The 13,556-nt window shown below is 49.4% G+C and overlaps 4 protein-coding genes across 4 annotated transcripts; 2 read left to right on the top strand and 2 right to left on the bottom strand.

Moving 5' to 3' along the window:
- Positions 1–53: 53 nt before the first annotated feature.
- Positions 54–1,620, top strand: FPRO_08020 (putative pectate lyase; the record flags this gene model as incomplete). The annotated part of the gene is made up of 5 exons (XM_031233860.1): positions 54–126; positions 178–251; positions 318–414; positions 465–542; positions 1,439–1,620. 5 exons carry the CDS (start codon positions 54–56, stop codon positions 1,618–1,620), a joined length of 504 nt encoding a protein of 167 aa, XP_031083655.1.
- A 348-nt stretch (positions 1,621–1,968) lies between these two features.
- On the top strand, positions 1,969–2,376 carry FPRO_08021 (uncharacterized protein; the record flags this gene model as incomplete). The annotated part of the gene is made up of 2 exons (XM_031233859.1): positions 1,969–2,022; positions 2,098–2,376. The coding sequence occupies 2 exons, from the start codon at positions 1,969–1,971 to the stop codon at positions 2,374–2,376; spliced, it is 333 nt and encodes a 110-aa protein (XP_031083654.1).
- Positions 2,377–5,941: 3,565 nt separating this feature from the next.
- On the bottom strand, positions 5,942–9,617 carry FPRO_08022 (uncharacterized protein; the record flags this gene model as incomplete). Its single annotated transcript, XM_031233858.1, has 5 exons — positions 5,942–6,305; positions 6,358–7,089; positions 7,146–8,618; positions 8,676–8,785; positions 8,835–9,617. The coding sequence occupies 5 exons, from the start codon at positions 9,615–9,617 to the stop codon at positions 5,942–5,944; spliced, it is 3,462 nt and encodes a 1,153-aa protein (XP_031083653.1).
- Positions 9,618–13,095: 3,478 nt separating this feature from the next.
- Positions 13,096–13,457, bottom strand: FPRO_08023 (uncharacterized protein; the record flags this gene model as incomplete). Its single annotated transcript, XM_031233857.1, has 2 exons — positions 13,096–13,301; positions 13,400–13,457. 2 exons carry the CDS (start codon positions 13,455–13,457, stop codon positions 13,096–13,098), a joined length of 264 nt encoding a protein of 87 aa, XP_031083652.1.
- Positions 13,458–13,556: the final 99 nt, after the last annotated feature.

Raw genomic sequence — 13,556 nt, 5'->3', positions numbered from 1 at the left:
ATTCTTCAGCGGCCATATGCTAGGATCAGGTGGAGACCAGCGAGGCTGATGCCATGTTCATTCTCGAGGATGGTGCTACTCTCCGCAATGTTATTATTGGACCTGATCAAACTGAGGGCCTTGACTGTAAGGGAACTTGCACTCTTGAAGACTTCTGGTTTAGAGACGTTTGTTAAGATGCCATCACTCTAAAGCAAAAGTCCGGCACCTCCGCCATCTGTGGAGGAGGTGCTTTTCACGCCGCCGATAAGGTTGTTCAGTTTAACGGCCGCGGCACTTACGAGATCTCCGACTTTTAAGTCGAAGACTAAGGCAAGCTTGTGAGATCTTGTGGTAACTGCAAGGATAACTACGGTCCCCGGAATGTTGTTACTGACAACGCTGCTGCTGTCAACGGCGGTGTTCTCTGCGGTAGTAAGTCACATCCGAGACATCAGTCCAGCTCGTGACTAACAATTTCTTAGTCAATACTAATTATGGCGACACTGGCACCATCTCCAACGCTTGCCAGGACTCAGGCAAGAACTGCGACCTTTTCGATAGTAACTCAGACAGCAGTGAACCCTCTAAACTTTCCAGTGGCCCCAATATAACTTCTCTGATACTTGCTAGGTTGTGTTTTCAATATGGGAAGACCTCAATCGGACTTGATAGACGTCAATCTTATGATATCGTATCGCTATGGATTGCAGTGAATCGAGTTTCCAAAGCCGATCAAGACACATCCATATCTTTACCTAAAGCAAGTGGGATCCAGCAAAATTGTCGTTGAATCTGGACCAATTGCACTCACAGTGCGTTTAGTTGATCGTAGTGTGCATATCTGCCCGTGAAGGCAATATCCAGTTCGAGACAACCCGATCAGTGCTGGCGATTCAACTCCAAGACATCCTCGACTTGACATGGTGTTGTTGTCACTGAAAGGGGTCCATCTACTAAGGGCCAACTTTTGTCCCTAGGCAACTCTCTGTTTATTTGTTTATCATCTCTATCTCTCCCATCTTTCTTCTTCTTCCATTTTGTCCTCGCTTCATCATCCGACCACCGTGTCACCCCCGGGCCTTGCGCCCGGAGGACTATGCCCCTCAGAACCTTTTTTTTTTTTTTTTTTTTTTTGGCCGCTATCAAGAGATCCTGGCGAGTAATCTACAGATTGACGTTGTTCCTCTCATCTTGCAGTTCTTTTGTCTGACTGAGCAAACCTGGGCAACCCAAAACGACTTAGAAATCTCATCCGGGTCGAAAGAACACAAAAGGACGGGGTCTTTTGGATTTTGTTGATGGACGAATCTACTTCCATGCTCTCAAAACGATCACATATGATCCGAGATCCCTCCTGGAATCCTTCTGCACTATGGGCGTATTCTTCATGTAGAAACGGCCAAAGAACTGTGCCTTGATATAGGGCAGCCTTTTCTTGAACTGCAACCATCAAAAGACTTCGACTACACACTGAAAGACTTCAACTGCTTGACTGCGTTCCCATCTAGTCACCCGGTCTTCAGCAATTTCATGAAGGATGTTCAGATCAATGAAGCACAAGAGGCAATTGACCCTGTTGCCGAAGATTCCTTCAAATCTGCCACCAACATCAAAAGCCGCGAACAAGTCCCTTCTTAGCTTCAGAAGCATCGGCAGACAAATGCATTCGCGTATGGAGGAGGATGTTGCTTCATTTGCTGCTAGCCCTACCAATTTGGTTGGCAAAAGCTTCAAACGCGGAACCGTTATCGTCAACTCCTATCCCAAGCAAAAAGGAAGACGTGTCTGGCCTTTTCAAGCCCAAAAGCTTGGCGGCCCAAAAAACCTAGTCCAATCCGAAGGATATTCTAGCCCCCAGCAACCGAAGTACGGTAAATTCGAGAATACCAAGAGCCTCCTCGGCGTTTACCACTAGACCCTGAAGTTTCAGTCTTATAGATCTGCGAGGTGTTCTGCTGCAGTGAGGCCAGAGGTTTGCTTGTCCCTATGGTAAGACTATGGCTCAAGGAAGGAAACCAAATTACAGCGACACAGACGAAGGTCAGTTATGATGTTTCCTTGAAATACTTCTGTTGCTAAGATGTCTAGGGACCATTCTTGATATCAACGATCTAGAGATACCTCTGTGAAGTCTCTCGGACGCTTACTTATTTGCCCAACATCGCCATTGCTGGTCAGGGTATCGCCAAGGTACTGACAGCTACCAAACTCCCCATCAAGGCTAGCGAATCTTCGAGTTGCTCGCCTTTCTCCATCAACACAGAAGGTTTGAGTGATGACTTGAAGCTGATATCAGGCCATCAATTTCTGCAGCTTGAACATGCAGGCCCTGATATGTGCAGGCGATTTGGCTCACGGCCTGATGCACGAATACTGTTTGAACCAGATGTCTGACAACGAAATGCTCTCCATTCAATCGATGCCATTGAAAGTGTGCTTTTCATCAATTTAACATCTGATGGCAGAACGTTCATTTCTTTCAAGAGAGTGACGATGAGGTTTTGCTTTACGTAGGGTCGCCAAAGACTCTCGTCGTTCAGATTTCTGCCCAGATGGAAGCACGGTTTCCTAAGATTTGTCGTCAACAAGCTAGCAAATAGATATAGGCGATTTATACAAGAGAATAACTTGTTAACAATTCTGCCCAGTGCCAGATTAGGGTAATTACGTCTTGCATGCTGCAAAATAATGTTACTAGCCCCAGGCAAAGCTGTTAGGTGCCGTCCCTGGTCACATCGAGTGAAACGGATTACCTTTGATTAAGTCTACGACATTGGTCAGGTTAAGGGTGGTTTTATATGGTAACAGCTCTTACTGCTTGCGCCTTGTCCTATTATTGCTCTCTCGGCCACGGTCGGATATCTCCACGAGCTTAAGCATTGCTTAACCATATTACCGGCATAGAAAGCGTATGACGTGGACATGATCATTCATAAGGCCTGTTATTTAGATCTTCGTAAGCTCAGGTGTGAGCCTCGTGAGAATTTATCTTTCAGAGCGTCTCGGTGCCGTGATCGGACCGGGGTGACAGTATCAGCCCTAACTTCAGGTCGGTGCATCTAGTGCTTGCACTCGAGGATCGGTACGTTTATTAATCCTACGAGCGTGCGAACCTTCTAATGCCATACAGGAGTGTTTCTCTGTTAGATGATATGAATCTGGAGGCTCGGGATCGCCTCACATCGCGAAAAGTTTAGACCGACGACTCATTGTACAACTGTTTTCCCTCTGTCTTATGAGCTCCACGTGCACAACGATTTTCTAGCACTTGTCTCCCATTACGACCGCTTTGAATGAAACAAAATATCAATGCTTGGGAAAGCTTCGATCCAGAAGCACCCTTTGGGCCTTTAGTTTCACTGAGACCAAGACTTGTTCGGCTGATTTCAATAGCCATGTGCGCAGTCCGCAATGACAAAGAGGGTTGATTTCCAGGGAATTTCGTCTTCAATCATGTCTCCCAATATTGGGTTCACGAGAACATCATATATTCACACCTGGCAGACTTAAGAGGACAATTCCCAATACCAACCACTCTAATTCCACATCTCCTCATACTTCTTATTACGACCAATGAATCCGAGTTTGCATTCAACGCAGTCGATGCTTTGCTAGCACCAAGCCGGATATACCTAGGAGGGGGACCAGACGATGGCTTGTCAGTCTAACATCATCTGCATTTCTCGACCGAGTAACTGAGGCGGCAAAATCTCTTGTCGTGAAAGAGAGCAGTAGTGAAACATTTCAGGCAACGTAAGCCGTCTGTTTCTTGCCGGAAAATCAGTGTTTGCGTGGCACTTGATACTTCGTGGCGTTTACTTCTATTATCTTTCCAAGGAAATTGACGTTACTCAGGAGGGTCGTTCTATGCTGATGCCAAGGCACGTTTCAACCGCATTCCCGTACGGCAAAACTCGGCCCTTGGTGCCAGAGCAGCTCGGACATCTTCTGATACCTCCCTTCGCAGAATTCCAGTTTTTGCCCAAGCAGCCCTAGTCCCTGAAAGCCAGGAGACGTTATCTATCTTCAAAGGCTGTCTGCAACTTGACATCAAACATCACCTTTCGGATAAACCAGATCGAGACTTGCCACTGACCAAGATATCTTAAGAGCGCTGTACCCCCGGGCACACGATGACCATTTGCGGCTCTGTCTAGCTTTACCAACAACTGCAGTCAAGAGCAAGAACAAGGTCGCTGATAGCTGGGATGACGACAGCCAAGAACTGTCCGAGTCAGAGGGTCTCGGGTCATATACAGCCAGCATACTTGAGGCTTAGGAGTTGGGCTTGAACAACAAGGATTGGTTGACACTGGTCTTGTACCAGTACATATCCAGCGAATGTCGCTCAATTCCATTTAGTCTCGGGGCAGAGACAAACGTCTTTGCAAGAGCTTCACCCTCAGTGTGAATTATGATTGACCGCCCACCGCCTAGACATGGCACTATGTAGTGGGCTCACCGGTCCATGTAGTAAGACTTTCATACCTAAGTACTGTGGCCCTCTTGAGGCTCCCAGCCAATGCTTATCCTCCTCATGCTTCCTCGTGTTTTGGCCCCCTACAGTAAATCTTTGTGACATGTAAGAATAATTGCTTTTTTCCCCATGGCAAAAGCCATTGTCCACAAGTGGAGGGAAACCCTGAGTCGCCTGAATGACTCGTTTGAGACACAAAAACTCAGATGGTGCTGAGAGAAATGTCTTGATTCACTACTAGAGGTTCAACTGAGTCAAAACTGTCATCCTTTTTCCGCCTTCGCGGTGAATCTGCCCCTCCCCCTTTTTCCCCCTTCACATTTTAGACGTTCTAGAAACATGCACGGAATCGCCGAAACAGAAACGCCCTGACCTTCTAGAAGACTTTTCTTTTGGCGGGGGGGTGTTCAACAAGGTACCTATAGTAGTAGGTAACCTAGACCTAACGTAGACCCCCGGTACGTACCCGAAGGTCTGTACCACCTCCATTGGGTGCAGAAACAGTGCTTCCCCCACGCATCTCCCTCCCATATGCAATCAGGGGCAGGCGATTTGTTTTGTTGTATCGAGATGCTGCACGTAATGAGTGGGATGCAGCAGAGGAACAAGGATTAAAGTACGAGGGCCTCAATGGCGTCATTGGTATTCACAGTCGCTCCACGCTTCTTGTTGTGTTCAACAACCCAGTAAGGATGAACAAGGTCATAATATTGTATAGATTTTTGTATATAATTCAACTCCCTTTTGGGAGGCAATGCTTCTAAACATCCAGAAAGAAAAAACGATTGTGAGCATGCACGTGTTTCCCCCTTTCCTTTCGATCCAATATGTACTGCAGTATGCTCAACAACCGTGAGTGGTATCTCCTCCAAATCCCTCCATGTAAAACAAGGAAATTGAGATCCATGATTTTGTGTTCAAAAACAGCATTAACAAAAATCATTTGCCATATAAAACAGCCATGCAATGCAGATCTTGTAATGTTCAAAAATACAAACGACAGGGAAGCCTCTCTATAAGCAGAAACCAATAAATGACCGGCCAAACCAACAAACATCCGTCGGCGTATATACAACAGGATTTGTGTTCGAGGTTGGGGTTTGCACCCCAAGGAGGTGTTCTTTTTGTTGTACACTGCTAGTGATACAGTGCACTGGGGCGAGTCAAGAGAAGGCGTTGGATAAGCTAGAACCGATCCAAAACACCCGTGCTTGGCATGGCGATGTGCCCATGTTTCTTCTCGGTCGCCATGGAAAAAGGCGCAATCCATGCACCTGGGGGTATAGTCGCTCTGTCCGTCGAGCCCATTTCGTTTGACTGAGCGTCTAATAACTACCTGCCAAAACAATGGCACTCCTTCGTGGTCTCTTATGGCGCGTATGAATCAGTCCCCAAACGCCATGTCATCATGATGATTATAAATGATAATGAAAGTCATCAATATAGATTTCCCAATCACGGCGGCAAATATCGTCGACTCTATCACTGCCCGTGTGATGAATTCATCTGCAAATGATGGGGCATAGATCGTGGGTGTCCTTGATCACCCATCTGATGTGGCATCTGAGGCGGCGCGGCCATGGGAACAGGTCTTGGAGTATGGTAGCCAGGTGCGCTTGTGCCGCTCGAGAAGCTCGAGTTGGTCCTCGGATCATAGCTGAAAAGATCTCTCTGTAGGCCTTCAAGGATATGCATGTCAGTTCGAAGTGCGCTCGTTGCCGTTGCCGACTGTCGCAAAAACTGGATCGTCTTGTGGAACAGTGTTCGAAGTAGTTCCTCATCTACATAGGTGTGAAGGATTGGGTCACGGAATGCAGCTGATAGAATCAACAGATTACCCCATTGGCTAGAGCGTGGTGGTTAGTTTGAGGCGCGTCAGTCTAAGACGAAAGACTTACGCGTGAGCTGTGCCGAAAATATTGGTGATGATCGGCCTCCTATCTCCCAGACCGTGGAAAGCACGGGTGCTTTCAATGAGCGCTTTGATACCCTTCTTAGCCAACTCAACGACTTGAGGATCGATATCGCCATGCGTTCTAGCCTTGGGATGAATAACAGGCGCTGTGATGTCCTGTCGGAATTCGGAGCTGACGCTGGGAAAGTTGGGGCTCGATGCATGGTTCTTGATTGAGTGCGAGAACTGTAGAATCTGTCGGATGAATGGGCGATAAGTGATCACCTGAGCTCCCCAGTACTTTGCCCGCAGTCTTGCTGCCAGAATATCATCTGCAGGGGGATCATCCTCTCTGAATGCAAAGCTAGGGGCAACCCAATGCATGCCCGAGACAGCGTCAGACACGACACCGACATTGCGGAACTTATCTTTGCCAGGTTTGGCCGGATCTTCAGGGGCGTAAAACATTCGGTGGATGCTGTTGAGGTGGGTACGCAAGTATAGCTGACCTGGGTAACTATCCAAGATGCGCTGGTTGAAACCTTCCAAGAGACTCATGTTAGGGTGCGGCATGTCATCTTCATATGAGAGCAGTCCTGATGGGGGAAGTTGCATCTCTGCAATGAGATCACTCTCGAGCTGCAGACAAGTCCAGAACGTGAGAGCAAGCTGGTTATACTTGGTTTCCTGGATGAACTCGCTGTTGCGCTTGATTCGCCGCATTTTGTCCAGGCTCCTGCAATATAGTTAGCCACTCCTGATCTGTGTTCTACCACAACTCATAGCACTTACGGTCTCATGATGACTTGTAGCTTGTGGCTAGCCCTGTGGATGAAAGCAAAACTCTCCATCGGCCTGCCCAGCTGGCCATGATACAGCCCGGCAAAGATGTTGGCGTACACATTTTTCATATTGTTGTACGCGCCGGTGTGGTTGCCAAGGATATCCGTGGCGTATGCGAAGTACTCCAGGCCAGGAATTACCTCGTAGTTCTTCTTCAAACTGTAGCCAGAGCGGAAAGCACCTGTGCCATGGATAGAGGATCGACGACTATGAATGTTCCGGTCTTGCTCTTTAGGTGATGGCAAACCTGACGAATGGGAATGAGATGAGTACCCTGGCGGAGAGCCTTGATTGGGCGATGGCGGAATGGCTCCATTGCGGAGGGCAGGGCTTCCGTGGGGAAGAGGCTCTGTAGGATGGACGACATCCGGCACGTTATCGCGGTGAAGGCAAACTTTACCCAAAGCCAGAACCGTGAGAACTAGAGCGGTATGGATGGACCGATCTGGTCGACCGATACGTTGTGGCGCCGGTGTGGGTGGCTCGGAGCCATCTGGTCCTGGCGATCGTTTCCTTTTTGAGCCTGCAGCTTCTGGTGTCGAAGAGCCTCCTCCAACGGCGAAGGTGGGCTTCGATGTTTGTGGCTTTGCTGAACGTGGCTGTGATGCAGGAAGGTTATCCAGAAAGTGCCTAACCCAATAGTCCAAGAGTTTTGGTTGAATGATAGGGTGCATGTTGAGAATGTTTTCCTTAAAACTTTCGACGTACGCCCACACTTTCGGCTCGGAGAAATCAGGATTGCCATCAACCAGAACACCTCCCTTGTATTCCACTTGGTCTGGAGGGCTTAGTCCACCGAGCTGGCCCCAATCAGCCGCGGGCGAAGGAGATGCCATATCGGATGAATCGTCGGCCATATCCAAGTTGCCATGGTCCGTTGGTTCTCTCACATGTCGCGAAGGGTGGGAGTCTTCGCCCCGACCATACACTATCAGAACACCTCGGTTCTGTTCTTGGCTGATGGGATATTCGCTAATGTATCGCACACCTTCGCGCTCAACGTGATGTTTTGTAAGCTCCCGGATGGAAGGCCATTCCAAGAGCAGGCCTGCCAAGGTCGTATGATTGATGGGAATCGCGGGCTCACCAGGGGGAACGGGCGGGCCTGGCTCTACCTCCATCTCATCCTCGGCCATCATACGCAATGGCATAGGCTCTGAAGATGGGTGATCGCGATGGGCGTCATTATAGTACGGGTCCACAGAAGCGCCATTGGCAACGTAAGGCGATGCTGGGGCACGTTTGTACTCGTCCTCCACGGAAGACTCTGTCTTGAGAGCTGATGTCGCAAGATGCTTGGGCAAGAGGGATTCCATTTTGATCAATCTCTGATCGAATCGCCCCAGGTGTGTCATGATCGAGTTGAGCGACGTCTGAACAGAGCCAAGGCCCTCTAGAATGTCGGCTTGAGCTTTGTCCGTCCTGTCAATGATTCTTAGTTTTTCGCTATCCAGCTGATGTGGACCTTTCAAAACCTACGCCTTGGGCACCGGGTCACGGTATTTGCATTCCACGCCTTTTTCCTTGCAGGTTTTACATGGCTTCGTCTCGTCGCACTTGGCCTTCAGCTGCCGGCAGCTATCGCACGCCTATATCCAATTAGAACTTGCGCGCTTCCATATCACAAAAGGCTCGTACCTGAGAAGCTCTCGTGTTCTTCTTTTTAGCTGGGACGGATGATGAATAAACACTATAGAATGGTTCGTGAGGGGTTGAAGGATAACCTCCATGTTGCTCGTAGGGCGTCTGATGGGGCACTGGAGTGGGCGGCGGGAAGCTGGGCGCACGGTAGCCACCCGGTGTTGGGGGCATAGAAGGCGCGCCTTCGTAATTCATGTGTCGCGGTGGGTTATCTGGGTATGCGCCTGGAGGCGGTGGTGGTGGCAGTGAGGTCGGCGGAAGATGTGGTGTTGACGACATCCCCTCGGGCGCATGGCCCGTCGAATTGGGTCGGCGTTGATCCTCGGCTGGGTCTCGTTTTATGGGAGGATCTCTTGGACCGTAAGGCGGGTATGGGTGATGCGCTGGATGCGCCGGCGACGGAGGTGGATGTGGGTGCTGCTGCTGAGGGTGCTGCTGTGGTGGGTGTTGGTGCTGCTGTTGCTGTCGATGGTAGTCTTGAACAGGAGGATAGGGCTCTGGCTCATGATGGCGACGATCGGTGTCGTGAAGTGGTTGCGCAGGCGCAGCGTGAGAAGGCGTCGGCGGAGCTGAGGAATGCTCGATGGGTCGAGGAGGGTAATGTTGATACGGGCTCGGAGGAGGATGAGGAGGATGATGATGTAGAGCGCCGGGCGGAGGCGGAGGCGGCGGTGGAAGTTGATGAGCGTGAGGATGTGGTAGTGATACTCCTTGTTGAGGTGTGCCGACTGGCCACGAAGAGAGGCGTGGACGTTTACTATCTGGAGGTGCTGGATCCATGCTTGAGTACTATATATGTATGGAAGTACTGGCACACATAATCAGGAACAAGGCGAAGAGAAAAGCAGGGACCACGTAGAGGCGGTGGCCATGGATAGGTACAATACAATAGTAGAATGGGATAGGATAATGGCAGAAGCGAAACAAAAGACGACCCGGGGAGTGAGGTGAAGCTTCCAGCTGCTCTGGAAGCTGGAGGGGCGGATGATAATTGGGCCCTTCAGCAATAGAGGTAGAGGTTGAGAGGCATGGGGGTGGGTGTGTCTGAAACGACTGGGTACAATTACATGTACGTGTACGAAGTACTGCACTGTATGTACCGTACCTGGAGGTGAAAGGTGAAGTTTGGAGAGGTTCAGGTAGGTAGGTAGGTAGGCAGGTATCCGTAGAGAAAGAGATGGGATGCCGAGTAGACTCTTCCAGCCTGCCCGAGCCCCAGTGACGCGGTGCGGTAGGATCAGCAGTTGGGCAGAGACGAGATGGAGATTCGACAAGCTCTCTCTCGCTCGGTACCTGGGAGATGGACAACGGTGGGGGGCACAGACACAGCGGCGGTAGCGAAAGGACTTTCGAAGGATGGTTGGGATGGCGGAAGAAAAAAAAAAAGGGACGCGCTCGAGACTGAGAACTGGAGATTGAGGGAAGAAAGGCGCAAATTTGGCGAGCGAACGGATCGATTCTTGGGCAGGTATGATGTCGACTCCAAGTCGAGCGCAATTCTGGGACCGACAGCCTCAAAACTCAAGGCACAAAAGACGGTCTGCCGGGGGTGGGCGGGCCTGGCACAGGCAGTTTTGGAGCCAATTGACGAACCGACCCTGCCGAGTTGACAGTCGGAGGAGGCTAAACAGGGCCAGGGGGTTAAGGAACCTTGATGCTTGGCTGTGACTGGGGGGGATGATGATGTCGGCGAAGACTCTTCTTTTTCTTTGGCGGACCCCTGCTGCCCGTTTTTCTCTTCACCCCTGCACTTAAGCGACTACCTAGAGAACAGAGCAGATTTTCCAGCAAGATGGAAGTAACTGTACCAGTACCTGGAACCGCGAGTTCTGCGTTGCTGGGTGCTACAGAGAAAAGGCTGACGTCGGTCGCTACCCGCTGGCTTGGTTCGGGCTTGGGCTTGGTTTGGTTTAGTTTCTAGTATGTTGTTGTTCTCGCTGCTAGGCAGGCCCTCCCTCTCTCCTCTGCTAAAAGGACCCTTTTTCTTTGGCTGAGCGAATATTGAAGTACAAGTCCGTCGGTTGGAGACTACCGCATATGGTCAACAAAGCGGGCGGAGGTGTTGCAGTCGCAAAATATGGATGATGTGAGAGCAGATCAAGCAGAAGCACGTAATGGCAAGAACAATAATAGTATGTGTCAGTAAAAGCAAAGAAGCGCGGTAGGCGAACAACTCAACACCGCAACTGTGCTGATACGGTACCCGCGCCGTACTATAATGGATGCTCACGAGTAGCGGACAAAGTGAGAAGTGAAAAATTCAGGACCTTAGGTAAAGTATCTGGCCATGCGACGGACCGCCCAAAAGGTACAAGCTTCAGACGGGAGATGATGGCTGGGTGGAGGTGAACGAGATTGTGGTGGTGCGCTGAGTTGAGTTACAGTGGAGGCCTCGTGGCCGCTGCGTGGAGCCCAACACCTCGGAGGCGTCTAGTAGCGCACCGACGGATTTGCTCTACGCAGTGTCCGACTAGCCTGTTTCTCACAAAGAGATTTTTTTTTTCCTTTTCTGAAACTCCAGTGGACACTTTATTAGCTTGGAAAATCATACAGCTGACTTGACTGTAGGCTCCAGAGGCATTGAGGGCAAATCGCGTTGTACGTACGTACGTAACTCCTGCTCGATTCAGTCACAGTGACAGTGCACTCGACTCAAGATGCAACGACTCGCCAGTAATGCACAAAGGAACTCTCAGAGTCCCAGTACGTCAGAGTTTAGGTTAAGAGTCCCATCCATTATTCCTGGCTGAATCTCGGTTACTGGAATTCCATTCTCGGTACTAGAGTTCAGTGAAACGTCGAGCGAGAATTAGACGGATAAAGTAAGCTCAAGGTACTACTGTTGGAGCTCCTGGTCATTCCCGACCAGCTGCAGATCATGGAGAAGAAGGTTTTGCCGGTCCTTGCCTACACATCACGGGCCGTTAGAAGAGGTGAAAGATAACGGAAATCTTGATACCCAACACCAATGCTAACCAGCAATGCCCGGACATGCCGTCTAAGTAAGTACTGAAAAAGGGAACGGCTGGTCTAAGTGAACGCATGATGGACTATGGGCGTATAAGGTAGAGAGTACTGTAAGGTATAGTACTCTGAGGGGTCAAAGTCACTCAAGTACCTTGCGATAGGTACAGTACCACCAAGACCCTTGACGATCTTTGAAATTTCCTGCGTACCTTACCAGGTAGTCTATCCGTATTCTCGGTACATTCAAGCTCGACAAGTCTCAGATCTCTGTAGTTGTACACAATTGCGCTCCGGTAAATTGCTTCAGTACCTACCTACTACCTTCAAGATGGAGAATTCCCTCAGTGCCCAAAGCTCGGGGTCGCTGTGCTCGATGAAGCGAAGGAATATGTAGGCATGTACAGCACGGACAATGATCACCATGACGGGGCCTATGCACAATCATTGATCGCAGCAGTGGCAGCGCAATGCAACAAAAGTCACCAGCAGAGCAGCCCAGTTCAGCCACTGAACAGTGATATCCTGGCCCTCTTCCCTGTAGTGTACGTACCTCCCTGCGGAGCAGTTTCTCGGCCACGTGAAAGGTCGCAGGTGACTCTTGTAGCGGGAGCAAGCATCGATATGACGACCAATGATTGGGGTTGCTTTTTTCTTCTGAACATGTCGTAACGTCCCGTAGACGGACAGTTTCCGCCCCATGGAAGTGAGGGAGGTTGGCAGGGCACTCCAGAAGTGAAAGTCGCAAACAACCTTTGGTTAACATGGCAGGTGATTGTTTCCATCCATAAATATTTCGTTGCTATTATCATTATCATCATCATTAATACGAGGTAGATGAGGTTATCCTCGTTTTAAGCAGAGGCCACTTCTTGTTCAGTGCTCTCCCAGCCGCCTCTCACAGACTCAGGTTATTAGCATCCTGTCCAAACCTGCCAGAAACGTCATTTCCTTCCTCTGTCGGACATTGAGTTGTTGACAAACAAACCAGGTCATAAGGAAATATGGACTAAGTTATAAGCAAGCACAAGCCACCTATCGTTCAGTAGTCACCTGCTGGCAGCTTGTAGCAAACAAGATCGTCGATTTTCGTAATAATAATAAATATAAAAAAATAAAAAATAAAAGGAATAAGTATGAGAGTTCCTGTATAAAATTGAGTCCAGCCTCCTTGTGTAAACAGGACGACCTGACGGGCGACTTCTTAGTGAACGTGATTGATTTATTGACAAGAGGCAAAAACGGACGGATCACTTTTGGGGTACGGATACAGGTTAGCCAATCATTAAGATACCTACTGCATCAACAGCCACACGTTACAGCTTATGCTAGTCACTACCCATGGAAAGTCCTTGTCGATCATCTGTCTGTCACCAGTCTTGAATGCAGAATATTGTACCAACTTCTTAGCCTTCGGGTCCGAGCTGTTGTAGTAGATCTGACTCAATGAAAGGAGAGTCATAATACCAAAGCAGAGTGTCCAGTTGTGCAGTGCAGGCTCTGTTTTCTATGTAGTACTCCGTACTCTTCTCTATAAGTCAAAACTTCACTTCAGACGGGGTCTACCGTCGACCAACAGTCCATGCAGGTTACTTTACGTTTTGAGTTCGTGCTTCGAAGGAACACTTGGACCTTCACTGTCACAAGCTGTGTCATGATGACGATCTTCAGCGGGACGTGAAGCACTGCCATAAGGAGAGTATTCATACAACCCTGATGATCTTCCTCAAGTGCCGATAAGCAGAAACTTGAGCT

Source organism: Fusarium proliferatum (assembly GCF_900067095.1).
Source record: "Fusarium proliferatum ET1 genome assembly, contig: FPRO_scaffold007, whole genome shotgun sequence".
In the NCBI taxonomy this organism is placed as follows: Eukaryota; Fungi; Ascomycota; class Sordariomycetes; order Hypocreales; family Nectriaceae; genus Fusarium; species Fusarium proliferatum.
This window is presented reverse-complemented; position numbering and strand designations above follow the sequence as displayed.